Below are 24,227 nucleotides of genomic sequence, written 5' to 3'. Positions count from 1 at the left end.
TGTCACCAAATGGAGATAAATAGAATGTAGTCTGAGGATGCCAAGATTAGTAAGTGTGTGCAATTGCGAGGTGGTTTCCAGTTGCTGTAAATATACTAAACTCCAGCTGGAAAAGCTTAATCCAACTCCTTTAGACACACACACACACACACACACACACTGCTACAGTATGTGTGGAATGAGGTGGCATGCCATTCCAAACTCTACAACCAACGCGCCACAGGAATTAGGCTTAAAACCTACTAAAATACCACCACTTATTTTTGCACTCATCCAGTAGAGTCGGGTGACCCCTTTTCCCCCTATTTTTCTTCTCACGGGGGTTATGGAACAGAGTGTGTAGACAAACATTCAGTGTCTTAAGAACTGTAACCAAAAGAAAAAGAACAGAAATGTTAAAATTGTTTCCTATTGCACCTAAATATGGTGCTGATGTATGGGTTCAAGGCTAACCGTGATGTTTCACTATTATATTTGTTTATTTAAATGACACAGTGAACTTGAGATCTAGACTACTAGTCAGAATTACAACATAAATATAATGTCTCTGATGAGATGGTATTTTTTAGAAACCCCTTACCATGAGTATTAAACTTTAGTAGATTTATAGTTTCTGGATGACAAAACATACAAAAGGTCCCATAGATTGAAGAAGGGATCCATGCTATATGTAAAGATATGCACTGTTTCCACCATAACCCAGTCCTTCATTGAATAAGAGGTTTATACAGCTGTCCGGTAAATGTCTATGTAGTAACTAGCGAAGGTGGTATGAATGTGCTGAGTATATGCTATAAATGTCTTTCTCCATTCTTGGAACAAAAACAGTATGCAATTCAGCCTGTGTTTTTCAAGTGTTTGTTGGTATAAATTAATAAATTAATTTGTTGAGAAGTGGGTGTTGCAGTACAACACTGTTCCCAGAAGGGATTTGTGTGTTTAAACTGAGAAAATGTTTAATGTGGAATATATTATACAATATACAGAATTGTGAGTTGTAAGGTTATGCATGTACTAGGCCTGGATATTTTTTGTTCTTTTAGATTGTATTGATTGTATTCTTTGTAGTTTGTTTCATCATATAATTTTTGTTGTTTTGATTGTTTCTCAGTCCCATGTATTTCACAATTCAAACTAAACATTGCAAGTCAGGAAATGCTTAGGCATGGCTGGATTTATCACAGCAGTGTCCAAACTAGGACATTTCAAGCTTTCATTCAAATGGATTTCATGTGTTTATAGGTACCGGACCTACATGAGGCCCAGATACAAGGTGGCTTACAAAATGTTAACAGAAATGGAGTGGAAGTGTTGCCATGGATACAGTGGAGAAGACTGTAATGATGGACCAAACAGGGGATCTGATACTCAGGTCTCAACAAGCAGACCTTGGCCTAGACCACAACCAGGACAAACTGGAACTAACACCGGTCATGGACAGACCGGAGGGAATGGTAAGTTAATGTTTTCTGGCCTTGTTGATGTTCTCAATTTTTCCATACCTGCATCTTTCAAGCAGTTTCCGTCTTTACAGAAATACTCCAAAATGTTAAAACTGGCCACTGGAGCATTGTTTTGGTTGTCAGAGTTGACAAGACTGTGAATTATAGGTCTGCCAAACCGTTGCTAATCTTTAAATATCTAAAGACTATCTTAAAATTACCATTGTGTTTGATCTTTGCCTAGGGAGAGGTGACAATGACAAGGTGAAGCAACTGGAGGACAAAATCCAGAAGTTGAACAAAGACCTAACTGACATGCAGTCAACTCTGCGTGGCATGAATGAAAGATTCCAAGAGGAAATTCGTAAGCCAGGTTTTAATAGTGGCAAAACACCGGCTGATGCAGCCCAGCCTGAAATGAAAGAGACCATCCATAACATTCAGACCAAGCTTGATCAGTTGGACAACCGTACTCAAGCTCATGACAAGACTCTAGTCAGCATCAATAACCACCTCGTGAATGGAAAGGGAGGAGGCAATGATTTAGACATTGGGGGAGTGGGAGGAAACAGGTTAAACACCTTGAAGGAGGAAATCCTCAGAGAGCTTGAACGTCGAGTGACTCTTTCATGTTCTGCCTGTCAGTCTGGAGTGGAAGACTTAAGAAGACAACAGCAAGAAGATCGGGAGAGGATCTTGACTCTGGAAAAGCAGATTAATGCCATGGACCAACGTCACCGCCAGACTCTTGATGGTTTGCGCCGAGACCTCAGCCGGTCTCAAGGCTGCTGTGACACTGTAACAAACCTCAGTAGACGACTTAATGACATGGACAGGAAGATAAGCTCAACGTCAGAGGCCTATGACAAACTTCAGGATCGTCTGAATAGGGAACAAGGGGGAACTGAAGGTGGTGGAAATTCTGGAGGAATAGGTGGACAAGGACAAGTTCCTATAATGCCAGATCTTTTCAATGATAATCTAAAAGACCTGGAAAGACGGCTCAACAACACTGTACAGAAGGCAAAGGAAAACTTTGCTTATTTGGAGACTAACATACGGGACTCATTCCAGCAGGAACTCAGAAATCTTCGCATTGAATTCAATAATCGTATTCTTGACCAGGAATATAGGATTAATGACATAGATGTTGACATAGGAATCATTAAAGAAACTGTATTTGATCTTGATAAGCGCCTATCTCGGCTTGAGAATACTACATCCTTTATAGACAAGAGGTTAAGCGAATGCTCTGGGTGCTCAGGCTCAAGTTCTGGGTCAAGTCCAACCGGTGGTAGTCCGAGCCCTAGTGAGACAGTGAAGTTTTTGGAGTGGAGAGTCATTGCAAATGAAGATGAGATCAAGAGGTTTGACACACGACTCAAGGATCTCTCGGTGTCCGGTGATTCTCTTGAAGATAGGGTCATTAACCTCAGCCATGATGTTCGCAAGATCAAAGCACTAACTGGAGACAATGGAGAACACTTCAACAGGATTGTCATGGAGATTGAGAACTGTGATGTGTGCAGCACAGTGGAAGATGACCTAAAGAAACTCAAGAATATCACAAACCATGCCATGGACAGATGGCAGAAAGAAATTAACTACATTAAAGGTAAAACTGACTCTGGTCAGACGGGCTGTGTGGATGTTTGCTCCAGTTTGCAGAATGAGATGGATCAGTTGAGAGAGGAGGTACAGAAATGCAGTGGTCAATGCAAGATCGACTTGACTACTCCTATAGGAACAGAATCAGGAACAGGTCACCTGGATGACCTACAGAAACCACTGGATGGACACAGTGTCATCAGCAGTAATACTGGTGACCTCCGGTCAATTCAGGGAGAACTGTCTGAGGTAATCTTAACCTTCAGCTCCATCAACGACACATTAAAAGGTCTGGAGCATGTGGTCCAAAAACATGACAGTGTTATTCATGACCTTGGAAACACCAAAGACAAAATTATTTCTGAAATTGACAAGATTCAACAGGAAATGACAGAGCACATAGAGGACAGCAGGGTACGTTTTGACAATATGGATCGAGATGTACGTCGCTTTGGGAATAACTTTGTGGTTAAGATGGGTGACTGCAAGAGGACTGGCGATGGTCTGGATAAGAGGCTCTCTAAACTCGAAGTGGTTTGTGGTCGGCTTGACTCTGTCTCAGACAATATCCAAAAGATCAAAGAAGGCCTGAACAAACACGTGTCTAGCCTGTGGAACTGTGTCAGTGGGCTAAACAACACAGTGATCTCACACAGTGAGTTCATTGAGATCTTCCAGAACACACATCTGGATGATATCCATGGCAAGATCAAGAGACTCAATTCCTCAATGGTCCACATCCTCAAGGAGTTCCAGAGCTTAACTGAGAATGACTTGACAGGTCTGACTTAAGTGCTTAAAGTAGAAAGCCAGAATTAGAGTTTTACTAACAATTTGACAGCCTGTAAGATCATATTCTAAATTTCCAGCACCATTAACTAACATAGCTCTTATATTTTAATAGATATCAGCGTTGTACACCATTCTAAATTTAACTCCATTTAATGTAATCCATAATGCAATTGCCAGAGTGCATTACCTTGTTGAATGTCTTTAAATTACAATTTAGTAAACCTCACTTGCTGTCATTCCTATTCAAATTCCAATTCAACTTCCTGTGGGGTGTGACTGTTCAATTCAAATTTACACACATTCAAAGGGAGACGATTCTGAAACTTGCACAACAGTGATGGATATGAAAAGACAAAATCTTTTAATTGCATCCTTTTTATTTATAGGTTTACCTGGACCACCAGGTCCGCAGGGAGAAGGAGGGCTCCCAGGTCCACAGGGACCTCCAGGTAATGATGGACCACCAGGTATTCCAGGCTTACCTGGGCCAAAAGGACCTCCTGGTGAGAAACTTTATTTTTGTCCAAGGATTAGTGAAAATGTTCTCCCAAAATGAATATTTTGTCATTATTTTGGGAGCTTGGCTGTATACTGTACTTATCTTATATGGAAAGCAGAAGCTCAGTTTCTTACTCAATAAAACATACAAGATTGGAATGACATGAGGATGAGTAAATTTCAGAATGACAATTGTGATTTTTGGGTGAACTAGACACTTCATATTATATGACACTTGCACAATATTTTAAAGTTACTCAAATTTTGCTTTCTCCTATTTTAGGTCTCAGAGGAGAGAGAGGTATGTTTTGAATTTGCTTTTAATACTTTTAGCAGCCATATCCTAGTCAATCACTGAGGTTATTTTAATGTGTGGCAATGTTTGGAAAGAAGACAAGAATTCAGTGAGATGTGTAAAGTGTCTGTTTGCATGAAAGTCGGCGATTTTTCTGTCTTAAGTGTTGCGCCATGTGCTAAGTTGTTATTGGCAGTACTGGGTCAATAGTTGAGCCAAAGGTCAGCAGCTGATAACTAAAACTGGTTGTGTAAACCATGGCTATATAGGGATAAATTTGGGGTTAAGAACTGATTATGTCCACAATTTGAGAACACATTTTAGAGCTTTCTTTTAAAAATGTACTGTTGTGATAATTTCAGGTATGGCCGGCGCAGATGCCAACATACCACGTCTTTCCTTTTCAGCAGCTCTCACAAATCCCATGGTTACATCTGGAACAATCATTTTTGATAAGATATTGGTAAATGAAGGAAGCTATTATAATCCACAAACAGGTAATCTTGGCACTGCTGAAAGTCTATCTGCAATTCTACTTGGCATGAAGCAAAAATAATGTGGAAGGATTGAGCCATGGAAAACTGTATACATATTTGTTTTTTCTTAAATATACAGGTATCTTTACTGCACCACTTGATGGACGCTACTTCTTCAGCGCTATCCTGACAGGTCACAAAAATGAGAAGATTGAAGCTGTGCTCTCCAAGTCTAACTATGGCATGGCTCGGGTGGACTCAGCAGGTTACCAACCAGAAGGGTTGGAAAACAAACCCATGGCTGAAGCAAAACCAACACCAGGGTCTCTGGCTGTCTTCAACATCATCCTGCCCCTTCAGGTGGGCGATACAGTCTGCATAGACCTGGTCATGGGCAAACTTGCCCATTCAGTGGAGCCTTTAACTATCTTCAGTGGTATGCTTCTATATGAAAATGTGTAGTGGTCTTTTCAATGATTAGCACTGAGACTAATCAGAAGACCAGCAAAACGACGGGGCTATAAAGAGACAATCTAAATGAAGTTTATCCATCTGGGGTGGCGATGCACATGCTGTGCATTGAATTTCCTTCGGTATCTTATCCAAATCTACGGATGTTGTTAGACCTCCTATGAACTCCTTAAACAGAGAATATATTTTTATGTGGAGGAACTGTTGCCCTTGATATGTAATCCTAACCCGCATTTTGGAGAAGTGTTGTAACAAATACTACTGCAGGTTTGTGCGACCATTGTTGACATTGTTCTTATTGCGATATTTCCATGTTATATGAATCACAGACATGAGGTAAGAGTAATCTCTCATGCACCAAAAATGACTGTGAGGTCTGTTCGACTTCCCTTGTATGCCACTGCACGTTAAAGTACTCTTCTGCCAAAGAGCTTGACTCACAGTCAGGGTTATATAGGTTAGGCTGATGGGTGTGGAAAATTGGGAGATCTGATCAAAGGAATTCATATTTTTGCTGTGAATGTTCAAATCCTGTGCTCCTTTATCTACTTTGAGTCAAGGCATGATCTTTAATACCATACCGTATATGCCTTAGTTTGAATTCTTTCTATTTTTTTTTATATTAGAAGTGCCAAGTTTTCCAGGAGTAACATCCTGCTCTTGCCAAAGATGTTTAACTTAATTAAATATGTGGTTGGTAGTATGATTTCAGGAAGCATTTAACATGTTATCCAACCTGATAATCAGTGATGTACATCATTGCTTTCCATGCAATCTCTGCCTCTGGAAAAGAGACGAATGCAATGAAATCTTCGTTCCTCAGGCTTATCTAACCAACGAGAAAGGGCTTTTTGTACATGCATCTTCTTGCATTTTGAGATCCTGTTGAAGTGTTTACAAAGACATCAGTTCTGCTGGAGTGGAGAACCATTGCATTTTGCTCCATATTCATATTCCCAGCCTGAGTGTTCAATGGAGATTATTATCAAAACAGAGCCTATTCTTAATGTGGTTCAACAAAGTGCCTTTGAAGAATAACAAAGCTGAGGATTCAGAGGGTGTCCTTCAACTCCTTCTGTCTGTGTGGTCTCGCTTGAATGTTTACTGTACGACAGCCCAAAGAATTTTGAACTACGTAGCTTTTATTTTTTCTTGTTTAAGACATACTTGTGCAATTTCACAGCACGTTGAGAGAAAAGATCTCAGTGTAATGCTATGAATTTTCAGACTTCATGTGGTCTAGAATGCTGAAAATTAAGGCTGCTATATTTTATGTGCTGTGTTTCATTTATTATTTTTAGTTATAAAGAGATTTCCCAGCTCATAAAATGGAAGCTACAACAGCAATGTAAGCATTAAAACATATTTACATGTAAAAGAGACCAAATCTAAGATTTTATAGTTCCCTCTCATGGTTTAACCTGTTACCTTGAATGTGTACATTGGCAACACGTGTGTTTCAAATAAAGATATTTAATGTTACACATTTTACTCTCTGCTGAACTGAGTGTTATGGGGTTTTGTATTGGATTACTTTAAGACATACCATTTAATTTAGCACCAGCATTGTTCAAAACACTAAGCAGACTACTGTTCATTGTCTCAAACACAATGAAGATCATTTTGTAGTCAAGGACCGTAATTCTGTTGAATAGAATTCCAGTCAGTGATTGATGGTGCAATTTTTGCCACTGTCTTTGACTTCTCTGTTCTACATGGGAAAAGTCCATACTGGAGTTACTGGATCATTACATGGTCAAAGTTGTTTCAATGTGATTGAAAACATTGTTTTCAAATAGAAATGACCCACTGTTTCTCTTTTTAAAAATTATTTTAAGAGGCATGTGCATAGAAACGCTGTGATAAAGGAGAGTAGTGCACAATGCATTTTCCACATCGCAAGCAAGAGCAGTCGTTTGGAGATTGGCTTGTGATTTAATAATAAAAAATAAATAAATATTGGGTGTCCATCCATGGTCATACTGGGATGTAGTTTTGGTGAATAATGCCCTCTGTTTGTCAAGTCACTGGTGTCTAGACAAAGTGTTGGCTTGTGAACCTCCTGACCTCGTTCAGATATGTGATTTTTTTTCCCTTCATACTGTATTTCTGTTTTGCTTTTTATACTTCAGCAACCCTAAATCCAGTCCGTGGAGAAGGTCAATCAGTTTTTTCCTTTCTTTGATGAGGTCAACATGAAACAGCACAATATGATTCTATTTTTGTAATGAATCATATTTCCAAATTAAACAGAATATTCAAAGTAAATGTAAGATAAAAATTTATTTTATCCACCATGAATGGATTGGATCATCCAAAGTACAAAATGGAGAAAGAGCTGAATGTGAATTTTCCATGTATTGACGAGGAAACAACATTGGCATGTACAGTGACTAGGATTTGGAGACTGATGCCTAACTTCATCCAAATGGAAAAGTTTTTTGTAAAGCGACTGTATATTACTGCAAAAACTAAGTCAAGATTTTAGAAAAGATGCATAACTACAACATAGCTACTGGCTATTATTTGGCCTTTTGTTTTCCATGTCTTCTCAGCTCATATTCATGTTTGTGGCTGAAAAGGAAAGTTGGTTCTGAGGTACAGTAAGTTATTAAATTTTTATGAAATATTATGAAGTCATCTTTTTTCTTTGTAATAATGTGCACTGATTAATTTTTGCTCAATTTCATGCGAAGCATGTTTAAAGTTGGAAAAGTAAGAACTACTCTACCTACAATTAGCAAAATTATTTGCATTTGACTGTCAGTGATTGCTACAGATACACTAAGAATTTCCACAAATTTCAGAAAAGAGTGCTTTTTACAGTATATGCAATGAATAAATAAATAAATGTTTATACATAGGCTTAAAGAAATTCCATTTCTTTTCCCCTAAGTAAATGTCAAACAGATATTGTCAGACAGACGGTGTCATTATTGCACGATGGGTGTGGTAAAAGAATCCATGTAGTGCTAGCCGGCTGTGTCTAAATGGGATTGGGTGGGAAAATGTAACATATCCTGTTTGTCTTTCATCTTGTTCACTTAAATTCAGCTGTCTTCCCCTTTTTTTCTCTGTATAGAGTGTAAACACACAGGCTTGTGCTCCCTACTGCTGCAGAGATGCTTGCCTGCTCTTCAGTATCAATTAGGGAACAATATCCTTGAACTCCTCCTCATAACTCATGAGTATTATCAAAGCACTGTTGGATAGTATGCTAACAATTTTTTCTTCAATACAGGTTTAGGTTAAAACTTAAGAATAATGTGAAGTGTCTTATGCTCACCAAAGCTAAATTTATTTGGTCAAAGGTACAGTAAAAAAGAAAAAAAAAAAAAATAATCAAATGAAATATTATTTGACTTAGATATTGATTTGGTACTCAACTATTAATAGAGGTTATTAATGTTTTCATTGTATTTTTGATAAAATTAATGCAGCATAATTCTTTTTATTATTATTATTATTCTGACCAGTATATATATATATATATATATATATATATATATATATAAATGCAAGTGTAAGTTGTAAAACAAGTTTTCTTCAATTATTTATTCATTCTAATACAGAAGAACACCAGCAGAATATACCATCATTATTTTGAATTATTAGGCCTTTGCATGTGCATTAGTTTTTTCTATGCGAAGAAACATTATTCAGCACCTCATCATGCATTGACAGTGTTGCTTACAGTACTAGTTAAGTTTATCAGCATGCTTCATGTCTGTACTACATTCCTGCTGTGCACCTTTCCGCCAAGTTCAGAGTAAAATTCCATCATATCCATGGACACCGCATTTTTTGCCTGCAATCTGGCAGCCAAATGTGAGAGCATCCTGTAGGCTCCCCCCTGCAGAAAAGAGAAAAGAACCAGCTTGATTTATATGCACAACTTACATCAACCCCTAACTTCTTTGTGTTTCATAATCAGACCTTCATCCTTACCATTTGAAAGGGAATAGATCACAGAAGCAATGAACGTATCTCCTGCTCCAAGTGTGTCTAAAAGCTTCTCAGGCGGGAATGCATCTGAATGGATGATTACACCATCGGGACCCATGGCATCCGCTCCCTTTTCTGCCCAGGCACAAATAAGGGTAGCTCTAGACACACAACCAAAGTCATCTTAACACATGGAACAGCTAATATTTCAAAAGAACATCTTCTTAAACAGCTATTAAGAATAATACGGAACATTAATGACATCTAGTGGTCATTTTAATCCTCTGACTCACCCTTTTCTAAGGCGACCACAAAACCCCTTCAATGCAGCAGCTGATGAAGTAAACCCAAATTGCTGGGCCACATCCTTACTAACAAAGACCTGATTGAAAGCAGTGACAAATAAACAGGCTGTGTATTGTACAAGCATGCCTTAAAGCTTATCAGCTGACACTCAGATTTCCACAAAAAATTAATGCACAGCTCCTTTAAATCTTATGCTTCTTGCTTGGTCATTTATTCAATATTTTTTTTAAATACTTTGACTTCCGCTCTGAACAGTTCAGGATTCTTAGCTCTATTTATTTGAAGATATTTCAAAATCAAAGCCAAAATATGTGGTTGCACAATAGAAATAACTGTAGAATGCACAAAGATGAATTTTCAAGCTTCAAAATGGTTGGTTAATACTTTTGTGGAAACCGCGATTCTTTGATAAATACGAAGTTTAAATTTAATGACATTCGCAATGGGGTTTATTTGAAATTGAAAGCTTAGTAAAATTCTACATTTCTTTACTAGACCACTTTTGATAAATGTAAAGCTATCTTAAATAATAACAATAACACTAACCCCAAACTTCAACAGTATAACTTATAATATATACTTTTTAGTGCTGTCAACGTTAACGCGTTAACGCATGCGATTAATTTTTGTCTGGTTTAACGCGTCAAAATATTTAACGCAATTAACGCAGCATCCGTATTTTCTGCCATCCGTTGGCTAGCTTTACATTATATGATCACGCTCTTATTCATTTAAATGCTTTTAAACATTTCAAGACAAAAGAGAATGCGCTATCTGTGAATGCCCTTATGTGACACATACACACGTACACACACACACACACACAATGCATAGACAGGGCGCCAGAATCCAGTTCTCTTAAGCGCTTGAACTAACAATAAACATCCCAAAGTGCCAGTTTTGTCGATTATCCTCATAAAAGCAATCTTAAATGATTTATATAAAGTCTGAAATGAACAAAAAGAGTTGTGAGAGAATGAGGCGAGATCCATAGACAGTATATAAACGGTGGGATCCGCGTGTCTGTCTGCTCTTAAAGGGACAGCAGCCAATAAAGCTTCCCGTCAGTAAAGTTAAAGAACAAAGGGAACAGAGAAAATGACTCGCTGCTCTTGACTAAATAACTTTTGTAGCTTTAATAAGGATTAACTATTTAATTTATAGTTTATGCAGTGCAGACTGCATATAACTTTGATAACTTTATTAAATTTCTGTACATTTCCTAACTGTTAAGACAGGAAGGGCAGGAGTAAACATGACATTTATTATGGGTTTATGTTAGCATTGTTTTAAGTTTACGTAAATTAAAAACTGTTATATTTTTGAAGCCTAATAATAAATGTAAAAAAAAAAAAAAAAAAATCAGTAGCTGTATTAATATCAGTAATACTGGCCTTCATTCATAAAAAGATGTCATTTAAACAAATATTTAAATTTAACTGTGAAATTATTACATTAAAAAATATATTAAAAACGTACAAAAACCTCTCTTTTTTATTGCGATTAATTGCGATTAATCACAGAAAAAAATGTGTGATTAATCTAGTTAAAGTTTTTAATCGATTGACAGCACTAATACTTTTAAATTAAATATATATTTAAATTAATTTTGCAGATCAAAATGTAATTATTTTGTGTGATCTGCCAGTCCATAATCAATTTATAAAGACTATGCGGTTTATACATATTGACATAATGTGTTTTATTCATGTAAAGTTTGAAATGTAGTGAAACCATACCAAATCACCATGAGGGAAAAGCTGGTAGAGGGGTTCCCTGGTTTTCTCGATTTCCACAGAGATGGTGATTCTGTTCTTCTCTTGCTGTTTGCTGTTATGCTCTCTCACCCTTTCAATCATCTTCACTTGTTCATCAGCATTACGGCCCTGACAATGCATTCATAAAACAATCAGCTCTATATCTCTACTCATGGAATAAAGCTATTAAACACAGATCAGAAGAAATGAAATAGTGTTTCAGTGTGACTTAGTGCGAACTTGGAGTGTTACTATGAAGCAAGTGAAACCTATTTGGTGGACACTCTCACCTCCCAGTGGATCCACTTGTAATGGCTCAGGTCCACCTTTGAAAAATCTTCTACAGAAACATCTGGCAAGTTTCTGATGAAAGTTCAACAATCAGTAAATAATAATTGAACTTTGTGTACATGATAGATCACTATCCATTATTTTGACATGATTTGCTGTAATCATATAATACAAACTGAATCAGTGAAAGGTCTGTATAGTGGAAAAACCCTAGATTATTGCCTTAGACTGGATGCCTGTCAGTTGTATAAAGTAAAGCGTTTGATAACAGTCATCAGTACAGGCAGATAGTCAGCTTTGGGCTGTGATTACAAGATAATTGTGATTATAAACCAAAGAGACTGTTTTTCAGCAAAGAGGGAAAAGGTTTTGGAAGTTTTTAAACCAGGTTTTAGAGACTAGAAATATTATTCAAGGCTGAGATGAAAATGAGTGTTGTTTTATATATTAGTTTGCTACAAACAAAGCAAGTGGAAGTAAATGATAATGTACATTCAGCCAGTCTTAACCACAAAAACAAACCTTAACCGGGTGATTAGGACTTTATCTGTTTCTGCCACGGGATAAAATAATTAAAAATGTAAATGCAACTTTTTATCTTTAAAATTCTGATTTTTATCTTCAAAATTTTGAGAAGAAAAAAATTGAAATATAAACTCACAATTATGAGAAAAAAATCCAGAACTGCAAAATATAAATGTTTAGGTTTTTTTCAGACTTTTTCTCACAAATTCTGAGTTTACATTTCACAATTTCTTTATTTTTTCTGGGAATTGTGAATTCTTACATCGCAGTTCTGTTTTTGTTTCCACGGAATTAAAAATAAAAAAGTTAATTGCAACTTTTTTCACACAATTGCTAGTTTATATCTCACAATTCCAAATATATCTATCTATATATCTATATCTATCTCTCTCTCTCCCTATCTCTCTATATATATAATGTCAGAAATGCAAGACGTTAACTTTATATTTCACAGTTCTGATGAAAAGTCGGAACTGTGAGATAAAAAGTCACAATTACCTTTTTTATTTTTTAGAAACAAGCTGAATGAATGACTGACTGTACATTATGCCACTTATTACACAGCTGCTTACCATATCAATTTCTATAAAGATGCATCATAATGATGTAAAATTCATAATTCATTTATATAGTTTAGTGGTTATTATATAACATATTCAGTATAGATATATATATATATATATATATATATATATATATATATATATATATATATATATATTCTATAACATATACAATATTTGGCCATAGAATGCAGAGATTGATATGTCAGAATCAAGTATTTCAGACAGCCGTGGAATAGGTTAGTAGGCTAGTTAATAAGCTTTGACATTGTGTGCTATTGTGTGCTGTTTAAAACAATTAAATAAAATAATCTTGTATAAAACAGACATCTAATCGAAAATAAATGAACTGAAAATAACAAATCACCCCCACTCCCAAATTTCAAGCATTCAGATTAATGCATGCAAAGTCAAACTGTCATGATTTGTTAATGGCAGCTACATTAAGACTACATTATTGTCAATTACAGAAGTGCCACTCTCAGATTCTGTTTGAGAATTAGAGCTGTTAATTTACCAGGTACCCAATCCATCCAATTTTGGCTGTGTTATGATTATTGTGACTTTGGGTGCTACTCTTACGTGTCTGAGAGCACGACAGTGCGAGAGCCCTTGGTGGGACACACCACACAACAGGCACACGGGGTCTCGCCCCACTGCTGCCAAGCCACACCAGATATGTCCACCCCACACCGTGCAAAATCCCCCACGATGAAACTAGTGCAACAAACAAGAGAGGAATTCCAGTGACCCATATGCACTACTGAGTGATTTGGGCAGGAAACATATAATAGGCTCCGAAAGTGTGCCACACTGAACTTTGAACCATACACCTTTAATGCAACCTTTAAAGAGAAAAGCCATTACCACTTTCAGCGGTTAGTATATTTTTCGTTTTGATGTGATCTGCTGCGACAGCCATCATGTGAGCAAAGAGCTTCATAGTACTTACACACAAACCTGTTCATATGCAGAATTGTACGGCTTCCTGTCGTCACACTGCTGATTACTACAGAAGCTGGAAAGGAGCATTCAGCATGCTCCAGAAGAACAGAGATGTCAATCTTGTACATTTGAAAGTCATTCAAGAGGAAGCTAGAAGCACTAATTAGCAAGGAAAAGTATGCAGCATATGTAAACTAAAGTTGTGTGAGGGACAGGGAAGTGTATTTCTGCTGATATAAGGTGTAGTAGTAAGAAAAGATGAAAATGCACATTCCTTAAGAAATCATTCTAATATGATTTGATGCTCAGGACACTCCTTATTATTATTAATGTTGAAAGCAGTTGAGCTACGTCATAATTATTTATATGTTAAAAATGCACATATGACCCTGAAAATGTTGTTGCATATTAGCAGGTAGAAAAAACACTTACTCAGCTACTGGTCCAGGAGCCAAAGAGCCCATAAATGCACACGGAGCCCCAAGAATAGACAAAACTGTGCACGTGTTTGATGCATTTCCTCCCCTCTGCCATCTCTGAGACAAACACCTACCAACCAGTTGCACGTTATTTTATAACACCTGTGATGCAACATTAACTACAGTGCTATAGCAAGATGCTCTGTATGATGATCAAAGGTTATGCGTTTGGAACGCTAACGCAAAAAGTGCATCAAGAAATGAATACTAATTATACAAGTTAATCAGAATTCTTCACCTTGTGTCCGTATCTTCTTGCGGGTATTTATCCACAACATTTATGATATCCAGACACACCAACCCAATGCTGAGTATCTTTTTGTCTCCCATATTCTCTCTGAAAAAAGAAACACTGAACTTTGGACTTCAGACCAAAGGTCATTATGTTACACTGTTCCGCACAGGAGCAGGAGAGTGTTTAACTTTCAGCGAAAGGGAGAGCGTAAACATGGGCACGAAGTCTGACGGCTTTTACCGAGTGTGAACGAAAGTGTCAGCACGACAATTCCCGATTTTTATCGAGTGCAGCCGAAAGTGTGCTTTCCGTTACGTGTTTGTAGTAAGTTCTCAAATACGTTTTTTTTTTTTTTTTAATAATTCCTAAATATTTGAATGTACACACGATCTGATAGGCTTTCAGTTGGCCCACTGGCAGTTTTTTATTTTTATTATTATAAATTTTTTTATGTGATTCATTAGTTCTGAAGACAAGGTAAACACGCTGAAGACTTCAAAAAGTGTAGTGAGGAGGTGGCGGAAGGCAACCCTGAGGTCCTCCAGATCTATAAACTACTGTAATATGTACGGGAAAAGAACAAACCACAGATAAATGAGATGATCGGCGTGGGTGTATCAAAGTCTGATAAATCTGACCGAACTCAAGCAGGGCCTCAGGGCCTTGTATCAGGCCTCTTTGGACTGTGATGAAGACCTGGTTCAGTTCCTTCTGTCCCTGAGAGCCCATGCTGACATACAGGACAAGAAGAGCCACACACCACTGATGCTGGCTGCACAGTTAGGCTACTACAATATTGTGTATCTTTTGATCACAAATCATGCAAATGCGAATCTCACAGATGAAGAGAGAAAATGTAACATCTTTTTATATACTCTATTTTTAATGGGACTTATTCTACAATTTATTTATAACCCCAGACGATGTTTTTTCTTATTCTTTTATATAATATTTCATTTCATTTACTAATCATATATGCTCTTAGCGCTTCCTTTATAGGGGTGTTGTTCTGCTGCATCTCTCCAGCTGAAGAGCATGCCCTCTGCCTGCAGATGGCGCTCTACTGCAATGCAAATGTCAACATTGTTTCTAACTCACTGCTCACTGAAATCACTGCTTGTGTTCTTCTCTCCTGTGAGAATGCAAAGGACTGTGAACACTTCTGCAATAGCATTTTGGAGAAAGGAGCTGATCCAAACGCAGTAGATCAGGTTTGAGATCAGTCCTCAAATTATAGTTAAGATTAATGTTCCCTTATATTTTTGACCCAACAAGTATCAAAATTGTAATCATAGATGATTCAAAGATCTCTTTTACAAAGATATAATATTTCAATAACTTTTATGGCTCATATAGTATATTATAGTGATATTATGAAGCCCATATTAGGAAAAAAACAAACAAACAAAAAAAAACACCTAAACTTTCTTTGGTGCAGTTGCTAATGCTAATATTTATATGGCCAAAAGTATGATGAAATTTTCATTGCTTGTAATGTAAATCAATGAGATATTTATAACAGTGTCACAGGCTACTTACGCAAAATGTAAGATGATATTTAAATGTTTTGCTTTACGGTCAAAGTGCTATTGTTTTTATTGTGGGGGCAAAACGTTATAGAATACACTAATTACTGAGAGATGGAAAAAAGATTTCCTCAATATGTATCATATCTGATACTCACATTTTAACATATACAACAACCTGAAGAGGGATGTCATTTCATCGATTTGAACATGAACAAAATTTGTTTTGGGAACTTTTGCGCAGATTCCTATTGGAATGACTGGATTTTTCTCACCAAATTTTGTTGAACAATGGTAAATATGACCGCTCCTTTATTCATAGCAATGCTCTTTTTTGTCAACAACAGGATGTAATCCCAAACTCAAGAATATGGAATGTCAACTTCCAAGTCAAAATGCCAAAAGCAATTGCCACAAAGTTGCCCTGAAATGCATGTGAAGCTTCATGCGCCTGACTGGTCATGTGAACACGAGGTAACCTTGCGCAGAGCCTTTGAAACTGCTGAGGGACTCGACAAATCTATTGAAAACATTTATTTGGAGAATTTTCTGTCTTCACTTCAAGAGAATCGAACTCCTGTAAGTAATAAGAACTTGTAATGGATCATCATGGAACATGACAAAAACCATGAAAGTCTCATCAACGTAAACCTCTAGAAGTCCTTTATCATCTCATCCTATGCTCCTAAGCAGGCTAAGTAAAGAAGAGTGGCAAATCTGCCTCATCATTGCCCATATGCACAATGGCACCTGAGCAGATCTCGATAAGAGAGGACAGTGGATTACCTTCCTACATGATCGAGAACTACCAGCCGTTCACTGACAACTAACGTTTTAACCAAGACCAGCCACCAATTCACCCCATTGAGGATGATTTGTCTTGGTATATCGATGAGCCAGAAAAGATCTATACCAACATCAATTACTGTGTGAAGACTGTACATCTAGAATCTCTCAGCATGGTGTTTACCCAACAAGTGCCTGTTGATGTCAGAGATCAATTCTTTAAGATGCCACTCATGACAGTGTGTCGGTATAGAAACTACCAAGTAGCTAAATTCCTTATTTTACTAAGGTAATGCTACTAAGAAAAATGAAGATTTACACTTTTAATGTATTTGGAGGACTGTTAGACTGTTTCTTTGACTATATAAGGCTGATGTCAATACAGCTGACCAATTCAACTGGTCACCCCTCCACCATGCTTGCCATGCAGGTCATGTAGACATTAACATCTGCTGGTGCAATCTGGAGCCATGGTGGATGCAGTGGCAATGAATGGAGCAACTCCACTCATGAGAGCTATTGAAAGCTGTCGATTCAGCTGGGTAGAGTATCTCATCAAAGCTGGAGCCAATATCATGGCAAAAAACAAGAGAGGTGCTGGGTTTGATATTTGAAATACTATTTTGATTGGTTTTCATATACTATTGTTCAAAAATTTAGTCAGTAAGATTTAAGAATGTTTTAAAGAAGTCTCTTATGCTCACCAAGGATGAATTTATTTGATTAAAAATACAGTAATAAGTGTAAAATAACTGTTTTTTATTCTAATATGTTTTTTAAAATGTAATTTATTCCTGTGATGCAAAGCTGAATTTCCAGCATCATTACTCCAGTCTTAATTGTCACATGACCCTTCAGAAATCACACTAATATGCTGATTTGCTGCTCAAGAAACATTTATTATTATTGTTGTTGAAAACAATTGTGCCACTTTATATTTTTTTGGAAACCATGATACATTTTTCAGGATTCAGGAATAGCTTTTATTTGAAGTATTTGAAACAGTTGTGAATGTCTACATTTACTTGTATAATTGTTTTAGTTTTTTTCACAGAACCAAATTGCTTGGACATCGCTATAAATTATGGCGATGCAAGAATCTTTGGCTTGCTCATGGCCAAATTCAACAGAAAAGGGCAAAGAAAGAAAACCAGAACCAATGTTAAAAACACCCTCGTCAACACAAGGAAAGGTGAATGGGAAAAATTCCTTTCTTTCTATAGCTCGATGTGGGATTATTAGTGATTTTTAATTCTGTTATCTGTAGTGAATTCAGTCACCAGCATGATCAGTTTCAGCAGCTGTGAAAAAAGACCTGCGAGACAATATCATAGTTTAGAACACAAAGTTCACCATTAGAAGTGGCACCAACAAGTCTAAAATCAGCTTTGTTCCCAAAAACTTTGAGACATTAAAACACATAGATAGATAGATAGATAGATAGATAGATAGATAGATAGATAGATAGATAGATGGATGGATGGATGGATGGATGGATGGATGGATGGATGGATGGATGGATGGATGGATGGATGGATGGATGGATAGATAGATAGATAGATAGATAGATAGATAGATAGATAGATAGATAGATAGATAGATTAATCATTTTGACTAAAAGACGACTCGCAAGGACTTCATACACTTTAACAAGAGCATCCCAGAGCTGAATGGGATTGAATGACTGGGGAGGAATACATAAAATTTCTTTGTGCAATAGCTGCTTTGCATTCAAAGCTGCTGTCTGTCTATCATTTATGACAAATTAGTCATTCCCAGATTTGTTTGTTTTTTCATTTGAGAAAAAAAAGAAAGATGGGTAAAGAAGGACCACAATATAAATCCCTTTTCCTGATATGAAAAATGTGCATAAAAATAACCTTTCATAGTCAGTCAATGAGATGCACAGTGGTCACCTTAGTGTGCTGCCATTTGGGATACTGCTATACAACCCCCTGACCGAGAGCACCACCTGGTCTATAAGCCTTTTCCCTTAATGCCTCTCCTGTGACTTTGGCTTTAATCACCAACCCCCACTGAACACAGGAAAAGGAGGTGACAGTCACATATTTCAAGGTAACAGATTAATCATTGTAGGGGATTGTGTCATTCTGATTGATATAATTAAATAATTTAAATAAAATTTAATATATGCATGTACTGTACTCATGTATGCATGTTGATATATGCATGATATATTGATATATGCATATACTTTACACTATTATTTTCTAATTGAATATTATGGATTAATGGAGTCATATTTTAGAAGCAGTGGTTTGGAGTTAAAAATGTCTTGATGGATTTGCTTCTTACAAACATGCAGCATTTTACTTCTCAAGATGTTAACTGAGGGACTGGAGTCCCATTCTGGAAAAGGTGAGAACATTTTCAGCAAATCTTAATTTTTCTTTAATAAGTCCCTAGAAATCAAACAGGACACTCTGTGTTAAATAGGAATGTGTTAAAACACATAAAACGCCCCAGCAACTACATAGCAAGTTTTGCATGGAAAATTGCATGGTAGTTGTTGTTCATCTCCATTGAATGTAAATTCTGCAAAGCTCAATGGAAATTCACAACACCTGCACATTGTTGTTCCCGAGCTCTGAGCTGGCACATTCACATGAAAGGAGACACAGTGGACTCAGCAAGAATTCTATCTGTCATTCCATACTATGCAACCGGATTTGATAATAGTTCAAGTGGCCGCTGCAGAAAGGATAAGACACTGAAGATGTCAATTCCTCTGTGCTAGAGAGAGAAACAGGGCTATCAATGGACAGGTTTAATTCAATATTAGATACATTCAGTCTGTTAATTCTAGACTGTTTAATAAGCACAAGACCATAAAAGGATGAGGAAATGATAATCGGCTCTGGTGCAGGAGGTAATTAATTGCCTTGATAATGTGGCACTCACAGACACACTGACCTCAGCTCCTAATCTTTAGCTCCAAAGGAAAAAGGAAGGGGGGGGCGGGGGTGTACCAGAAATGAGGAGGGAGGAATATTTAGAAAAGCAGATGACCAAATGTTAATGATCAAGTCAAAATATAATTGTATCATGTTGTGTTTTTTAGGAATAAATATAAATGTATTTATAATTCCAGTCTTGAATGCTGATTGCTCAAAACAGCATTCTAGTGACTAGGTCATTTTCATAACCTTAACATACAGTGTGATTTCATAACTCGCAACTGTGATTTTATTTCACATATTTGCAATTTTATATCTTGCGATTAAGACCTAATTTCTTACAGTTTGACTTTATATTTCACATTTTGAATTTCTTTTACTATATTTAACATTTGCCTTTTTCATTTTTAATCCGAGGTGCTTATAAGTAAAAGTTCTTTATTGGCATCTATGGTTCCATGAAGTACCTTTAACATCCATGGAACCACTGATGGTTCTTTATAGTGGAAAAGATTCTTTAGTTTGCTAAAATGTTCTTGAATAGGGAAAAATTGTTCTTCTAAGAACTGTTCTCTAAGTTCTTTGGAGAACCAAAACAGGTTCAACAACCTTTAATTTTAAGAGTGTAGATCATTTCCATAGGACTAAATGTGTTTGTCTTTTGTTTGTTTGTTTGTTTACTTTCTTTTTTGTGGTTGAAAAATATGGAACAATTTTTAAGAGTGTGGAAACAGGCTTTCACAGTATACAGTATTGTGCAGTAAATTCTAGTATTGACCATTCTGTGCCCTTAATATAGCACAGCCTCTCATATATTTTTGGTTAGTCCAATTAAGTTATATACTAAATACCAAATTGTAAGAGAGTATCAAAATGAATGCTTAATTTGGATATTAAATTTAGTTGATCCTGTCTAAACTCTCTGGTAAGTTAAGAGTTAGTCATTAAATGTCTGTGCTGCTTTAACATGCTGTATGTCAAGCACATGTGAATTATTAAGACGTGTATATGATATTTAGAAAGGTGGCTCTCTGTAAATGTGCCTCTTTTTATTATTTCACATGAATTTTCTCATATATAATTATCTACTGCAGCAGTATGATTAAGCCTACACAAATATGGGATATTGTTTCTGCTGCTTAATCACAGTTCAGCATGAAATGTAAAATGGCTAAATTAAATCATCGATGGTAGGCAAATGATGAAGTTAATGACAGATTTTGCACTTTTTTTACCATGAGCAACATAGGATAAGGGCTCTTTCTGATGTGTTGTGGGGGTGGGTTCTGGCAGTGCTAACTGACAAGAAAGACAGAAGGGAATCTGGCTCAAATAAATGAGCTTTAATTGGTAACAGTGTGGGTCCTGTAAATGTGCACTTGTGTCAAAGAATTCAGGATTAATCAGCACTCACACTGCTAGTGTGAACAAAAAGGAGCTGCAATGGTATGTAAATCACATCTCATAATAAAAACTAAATTCACAACTTAATCTGAACTTAAATGTCATCAAGATATCAATATATGCCATACAAAATAAGCAAATAACTTTATCCTGGATGATAGCGGCATCTTCAGACAGTGCAAACGAGACTTGGGTGCTAAAGACATGGATTTTTTTTTGCCGTAATAGTCTTGTAAGTGTAATTCAATACTGTATATTTAGCAGGGTTTCCTGTTTGTTGGTTGATACACTAACTAGCATTACTGTCTCATTTGTATTTGTTGAGTCAATATCGGTGCCCTCCAGCAGTTCTTTTCTCCTCTGCTGTCTAGCACCGTGTATGTGATTTGTTGTACAGTGCATGTTTAAGCAGTCGAATTGCTCTTCGTCTCTTCGCTGTAAAGTATTTTATCTCAGAAGATTCTTGACCTTCATCTATCCTGCTGTATCCAGATTTTGTCTTGACTTGTTTTAATGTGGTGAAGCACTTTGGCAGATTATTTTGTACTATGAGCCTACTGTTTATTCTTTCAGGTCCTCCTTTGCTAATGTCAAACACAATAATCTTGCCTAACACAATCTCTTCCACAGAAACACAATCTAGATACAAATACAGAACAAAAGAATAGTAAGCAACAACCTTTATGTCCAAAAGCCATTAAATAATCAAATAAGTGCTATTGATTCGTTCGTGTCCCTTATCTGAATCTGTAAGTCTTTATAGCTAAAGCCCTTTTATCTAATCATGATGCCATTAGAAAATCAGGGAGACTTGGGGCAAGTAACAAACAAGTAATTTTTTTTTATCATCTTTTAAAAACATTGAAAATACAAAAAAAGCCATCCATTTCGAAACACACTTTAGATATAGCTTACATTTACACTCAACCAGGGGAACATCTAGGGACTTCTACTTCATATTTTACTCTGAGAGCATTTTGAATAGATTAATGGAATAGATCACCCAAATATTCTACCTGTTTGTAACAAATGAACAATGAACAAATCCATAATTAAGACATTTTTAACTTCAAACCATTGCTTCCAGCTAAAATACATAATATTGCTCTCTCCGGTGAAGAAGTTGTCTTGTCTGAAGAAGCAAAATATGCAAGCACTGTTTGTGGAAACAGTCCAAAACAGTTCTAAACAATTATGTTGGAGCATTTTGATGTGAAAGGACAACAGGGGATAGAGTTTTCAATGGAGGAAGAGTTGTTGAATTATGGACTGGTATTTTGGCCAGAAGTGATAGTTTAAAGTTAAAATACCTTGATGGATTTGTTTATCATAAAGAGACAGTTTTTACTTCACAATATATTAATTGGTGGATAACTTGTGGATTATTGTGATGTTTTTATTAGTTGTTAAACTCTCATTCTGACAGCACCCATTCACTGCAGGGGATACATTGGTGAGCAATGTAGTGCTATTTCTTGAATGTCCTGACGGTGAGTACATTTTCAGCTACTTTTCATATCTGAGTGAACTATCTATGCCTTTAACAATAAAATACTTTTTTTCTCCCCATTTTCACATGCATACTTCCTTAAAAAGTATCCATTAAGGAAGCCTTGGGAACTGACGACATGGTCAAATTCAAACAAAATGGTCAACTTTGTCATTTGGCTTCTCAATAACTCAACAACATTTTTTTTTAATTTTTGTTTACTGATGCTTCTAGTTTCAAAAGGTTGCCTTTGAACATTGTCCTAAACTATGAGCAGCTTTGGAGTCAAAAAGGGTTCAGAACCTCTGCTCTGAGGTCACAGTATATTGGGTGATTCCCAAGGTCATTTACTAGCATTTTAAAGGAGAACTGCCTAATTTCTCATTTACAAAAAAATCTGATGGAGCCAAACAATCCACACACTCCACTATAGCATAAAGCAGGGATCAATGAGCACTAAATCTCTATAGCAGCCTGCCTAAGTGCTGAAGGTCATTATGACGTTAGAGCAGCCCGTCATCCTGGATGAAGGTGGGGACATTTTCCCCCACACAGCGGCTGTACGGGCACGCCCTAGTGTTGAGGGTCATTATGACGTCAGAGGGGCACGCCATCTTTAACGAGGGATGAGTATTTTTTTTTTCACTCACTCACTCCAGAGCTGTGTGCACGCGCATTAGGTGACCCAAATCAGTGCTGAAGCAGGCAAGGCGATAGTAACATTCCCAACGTGGTTCATCGAGTTCGAGGTAGGTGTTTTGATTTCTTTTCCACAGCTTTTTGCACGAGCTGTAGACGTTTAACTCCCACAGGTTTACTCAGTTATTTATTTATTTTTATTATATTGTAATTTGCGTTTTTATGTTCGATGAAGTTTCGGAGAGGAATCAGAGCTGTAACTGAGCGATTCAAAGCGTCGTGTCGAGCTCTTGCTTTTTTCAGTACCGCGGACAGCGCTCATCAAGAGACGCGCCTGCCAAAACATAAAAAATAGACCGAACAAGCTCTGAATTAACGCTTTTGTGGAAGTCAAACGTCAATAGAACAAATCAACAGTCTTTTTTTTATATTTTTTTTATTAATAATAGATGTGTCCTAGTTTTTGAGCAGATTGAAATAATGAAAATGTGTCCAGTTTTTTAGACTTGCAAGACATGCATTATAAAATGAATGTTTACTCAAACAACAAGTTTGGTTATTCTTTGCAATCATATACTGTAGGGGAAAATATTTTTCCATATAATGGTTTAGTGCACAGTGAAATTGTTTGTGATTTTAATGGAGAAACCGTGCTATAGCATGTGTGAAGAATCACATTTGATGACTTTATTTAAAAATTTTATTTGATCCTTTATAAAAGTTTTGTGTTGCATTTATGATATTTAATATTTATAGCATCATTTATCTTGTGATTTTAATTCATTACATTTATTGTTTGCATTGATTGTTTTGTGGGTAAAATTGTGCTTTGTCTTC

The 24,227-nt window shown here is 36.6% G+C and overlaps 3 protein-coding genes and 1 pseudogene across 6 annotated transcripts in view; 3 read left to right on the top strand and 1 right to left on the bottom strand.

Annotated features, from left to right (window-relative positions):
- The window catches only part of LOC132111371 (EMILIN-1-A-like), a 31,081-nt gene extending 24,013 nt beyond the window's left edge, over positions 1-7,068 (top strand). Inside the window, exons 3-8 of the mRNA XM_059518594.1 lie at positions 1,243-1,454; positions 1,687-3,831; positions 4,229-4,345; positions 4,624-4,641; positions 4,998-5,132; positions 5,251-7,068. Of these exons, the coding sequence (XP_059374577.1) occupies positions 1,243-1,454; positions 1,687-3,831; positions 4,229-4,345; positions 4,624-4,641; positions 4,998-5,132; positions 5,251-5,573 (2,950 nt within the window). The 3' untranslated portion in view covers positions 5,574-7,068. The remainder of the gene's footprint in view (positions 1-1,242; positions 1,455-1,686; positions 3,832-4,228; positions 4,346-4,623; positions 4,642-4,997; positions 5,133-5,250) is intronic.
- A 2,039-nt stretch (positions 7,069-9,107) lies between these two features.
- Positions 9,108-14,838, bottom strand: LOC132111370 (ketohexokinase-like). Of its 3 annotated transcripts, none has more exons than XM_059518593.1 (8): positions 14,632-14,838; positions 14,347-14,463; positions 13,930-14,064; positions 11,881-11,953; positions 11,573-11,719; positions 9,821-9,909; positions 9,531-9,688; positions 9,108-9,435 (listed from the first exon to the last, which is right to left on the bottom strand). In XM_059518593.1, exons 1-8 carry the CDS (start codon positions 14,721-14,723, stop codon positions 9,347-9,349), a joined length of 900 nt encoding a protein of 299 aa, XP_059374576.1. In that variant the 5' UTR covers positions 14,724-14,838; the 3' UTR covers positions 9,108-9,346. The 3 variants fall into 3 exon arrangements, with proteins under 3 accessions (XP_059374576.1, XP_059374574.1, XP_059374575.1); XM_059518591.1 differs by lacking the exon at positions 13,930-14,064 and adding an exon at positions 13,552-13,686 and having other exon boundaries at positions 14,632-14,835; XM_059518592.1 differs by lacking the exon at positions 13,930-14,064 and having other exon boundaries at positions 14,632-14,836.
- A 1,745-nt stretch (positions 14,839-16,583) lies between these two features.
- LOC132111866 (ankyrin repeat and EF-hand domain-containing protein 1-like) lies at positions 16,584-17,554 on the top strand (annotated as a pseudogene).
- Positions 17,555-23,365: 5,811 nt separating this feature from the next.
- LOC132111373 (synaptosomal-associated protein 25-B-like) overlaps positions 23,366-24,227 on the top strand; it is a 33,095-nt gene continuing 32,233 nt past the window's right edge. The window contains exon 1 of one of the 2 annotated variants that reach the window (XM_059518597.1): positions 23,366-23,500. The gene's annotated coding sequence lies outside the window, so the exon portion shown is untranslated. The remainder of the gene's footprint in view (positions 23,501-24,227) is intronic. The other variant, XM_059518596.1, reaches the window with a different exon arrangement.

Source organism: Carassius carassius, chromosome 31, assembly GCF_963082965.1.
Source record: "Carassius carassius chromosome 31, fCarCar2.1, whole genome shotgun sequence".
Taxonomy (NCBI): domain Eukaryota; kingdom Metazoa; phylum Chordata; class Actinopteri; order Cypriniformes; family Cyprinidae; genus Carassius; species Carassius carassius.
Note: the sequence above shows the minus strand (reverse complement) of the source record. Positions and strands in the feature narration are given on the sequence as shown.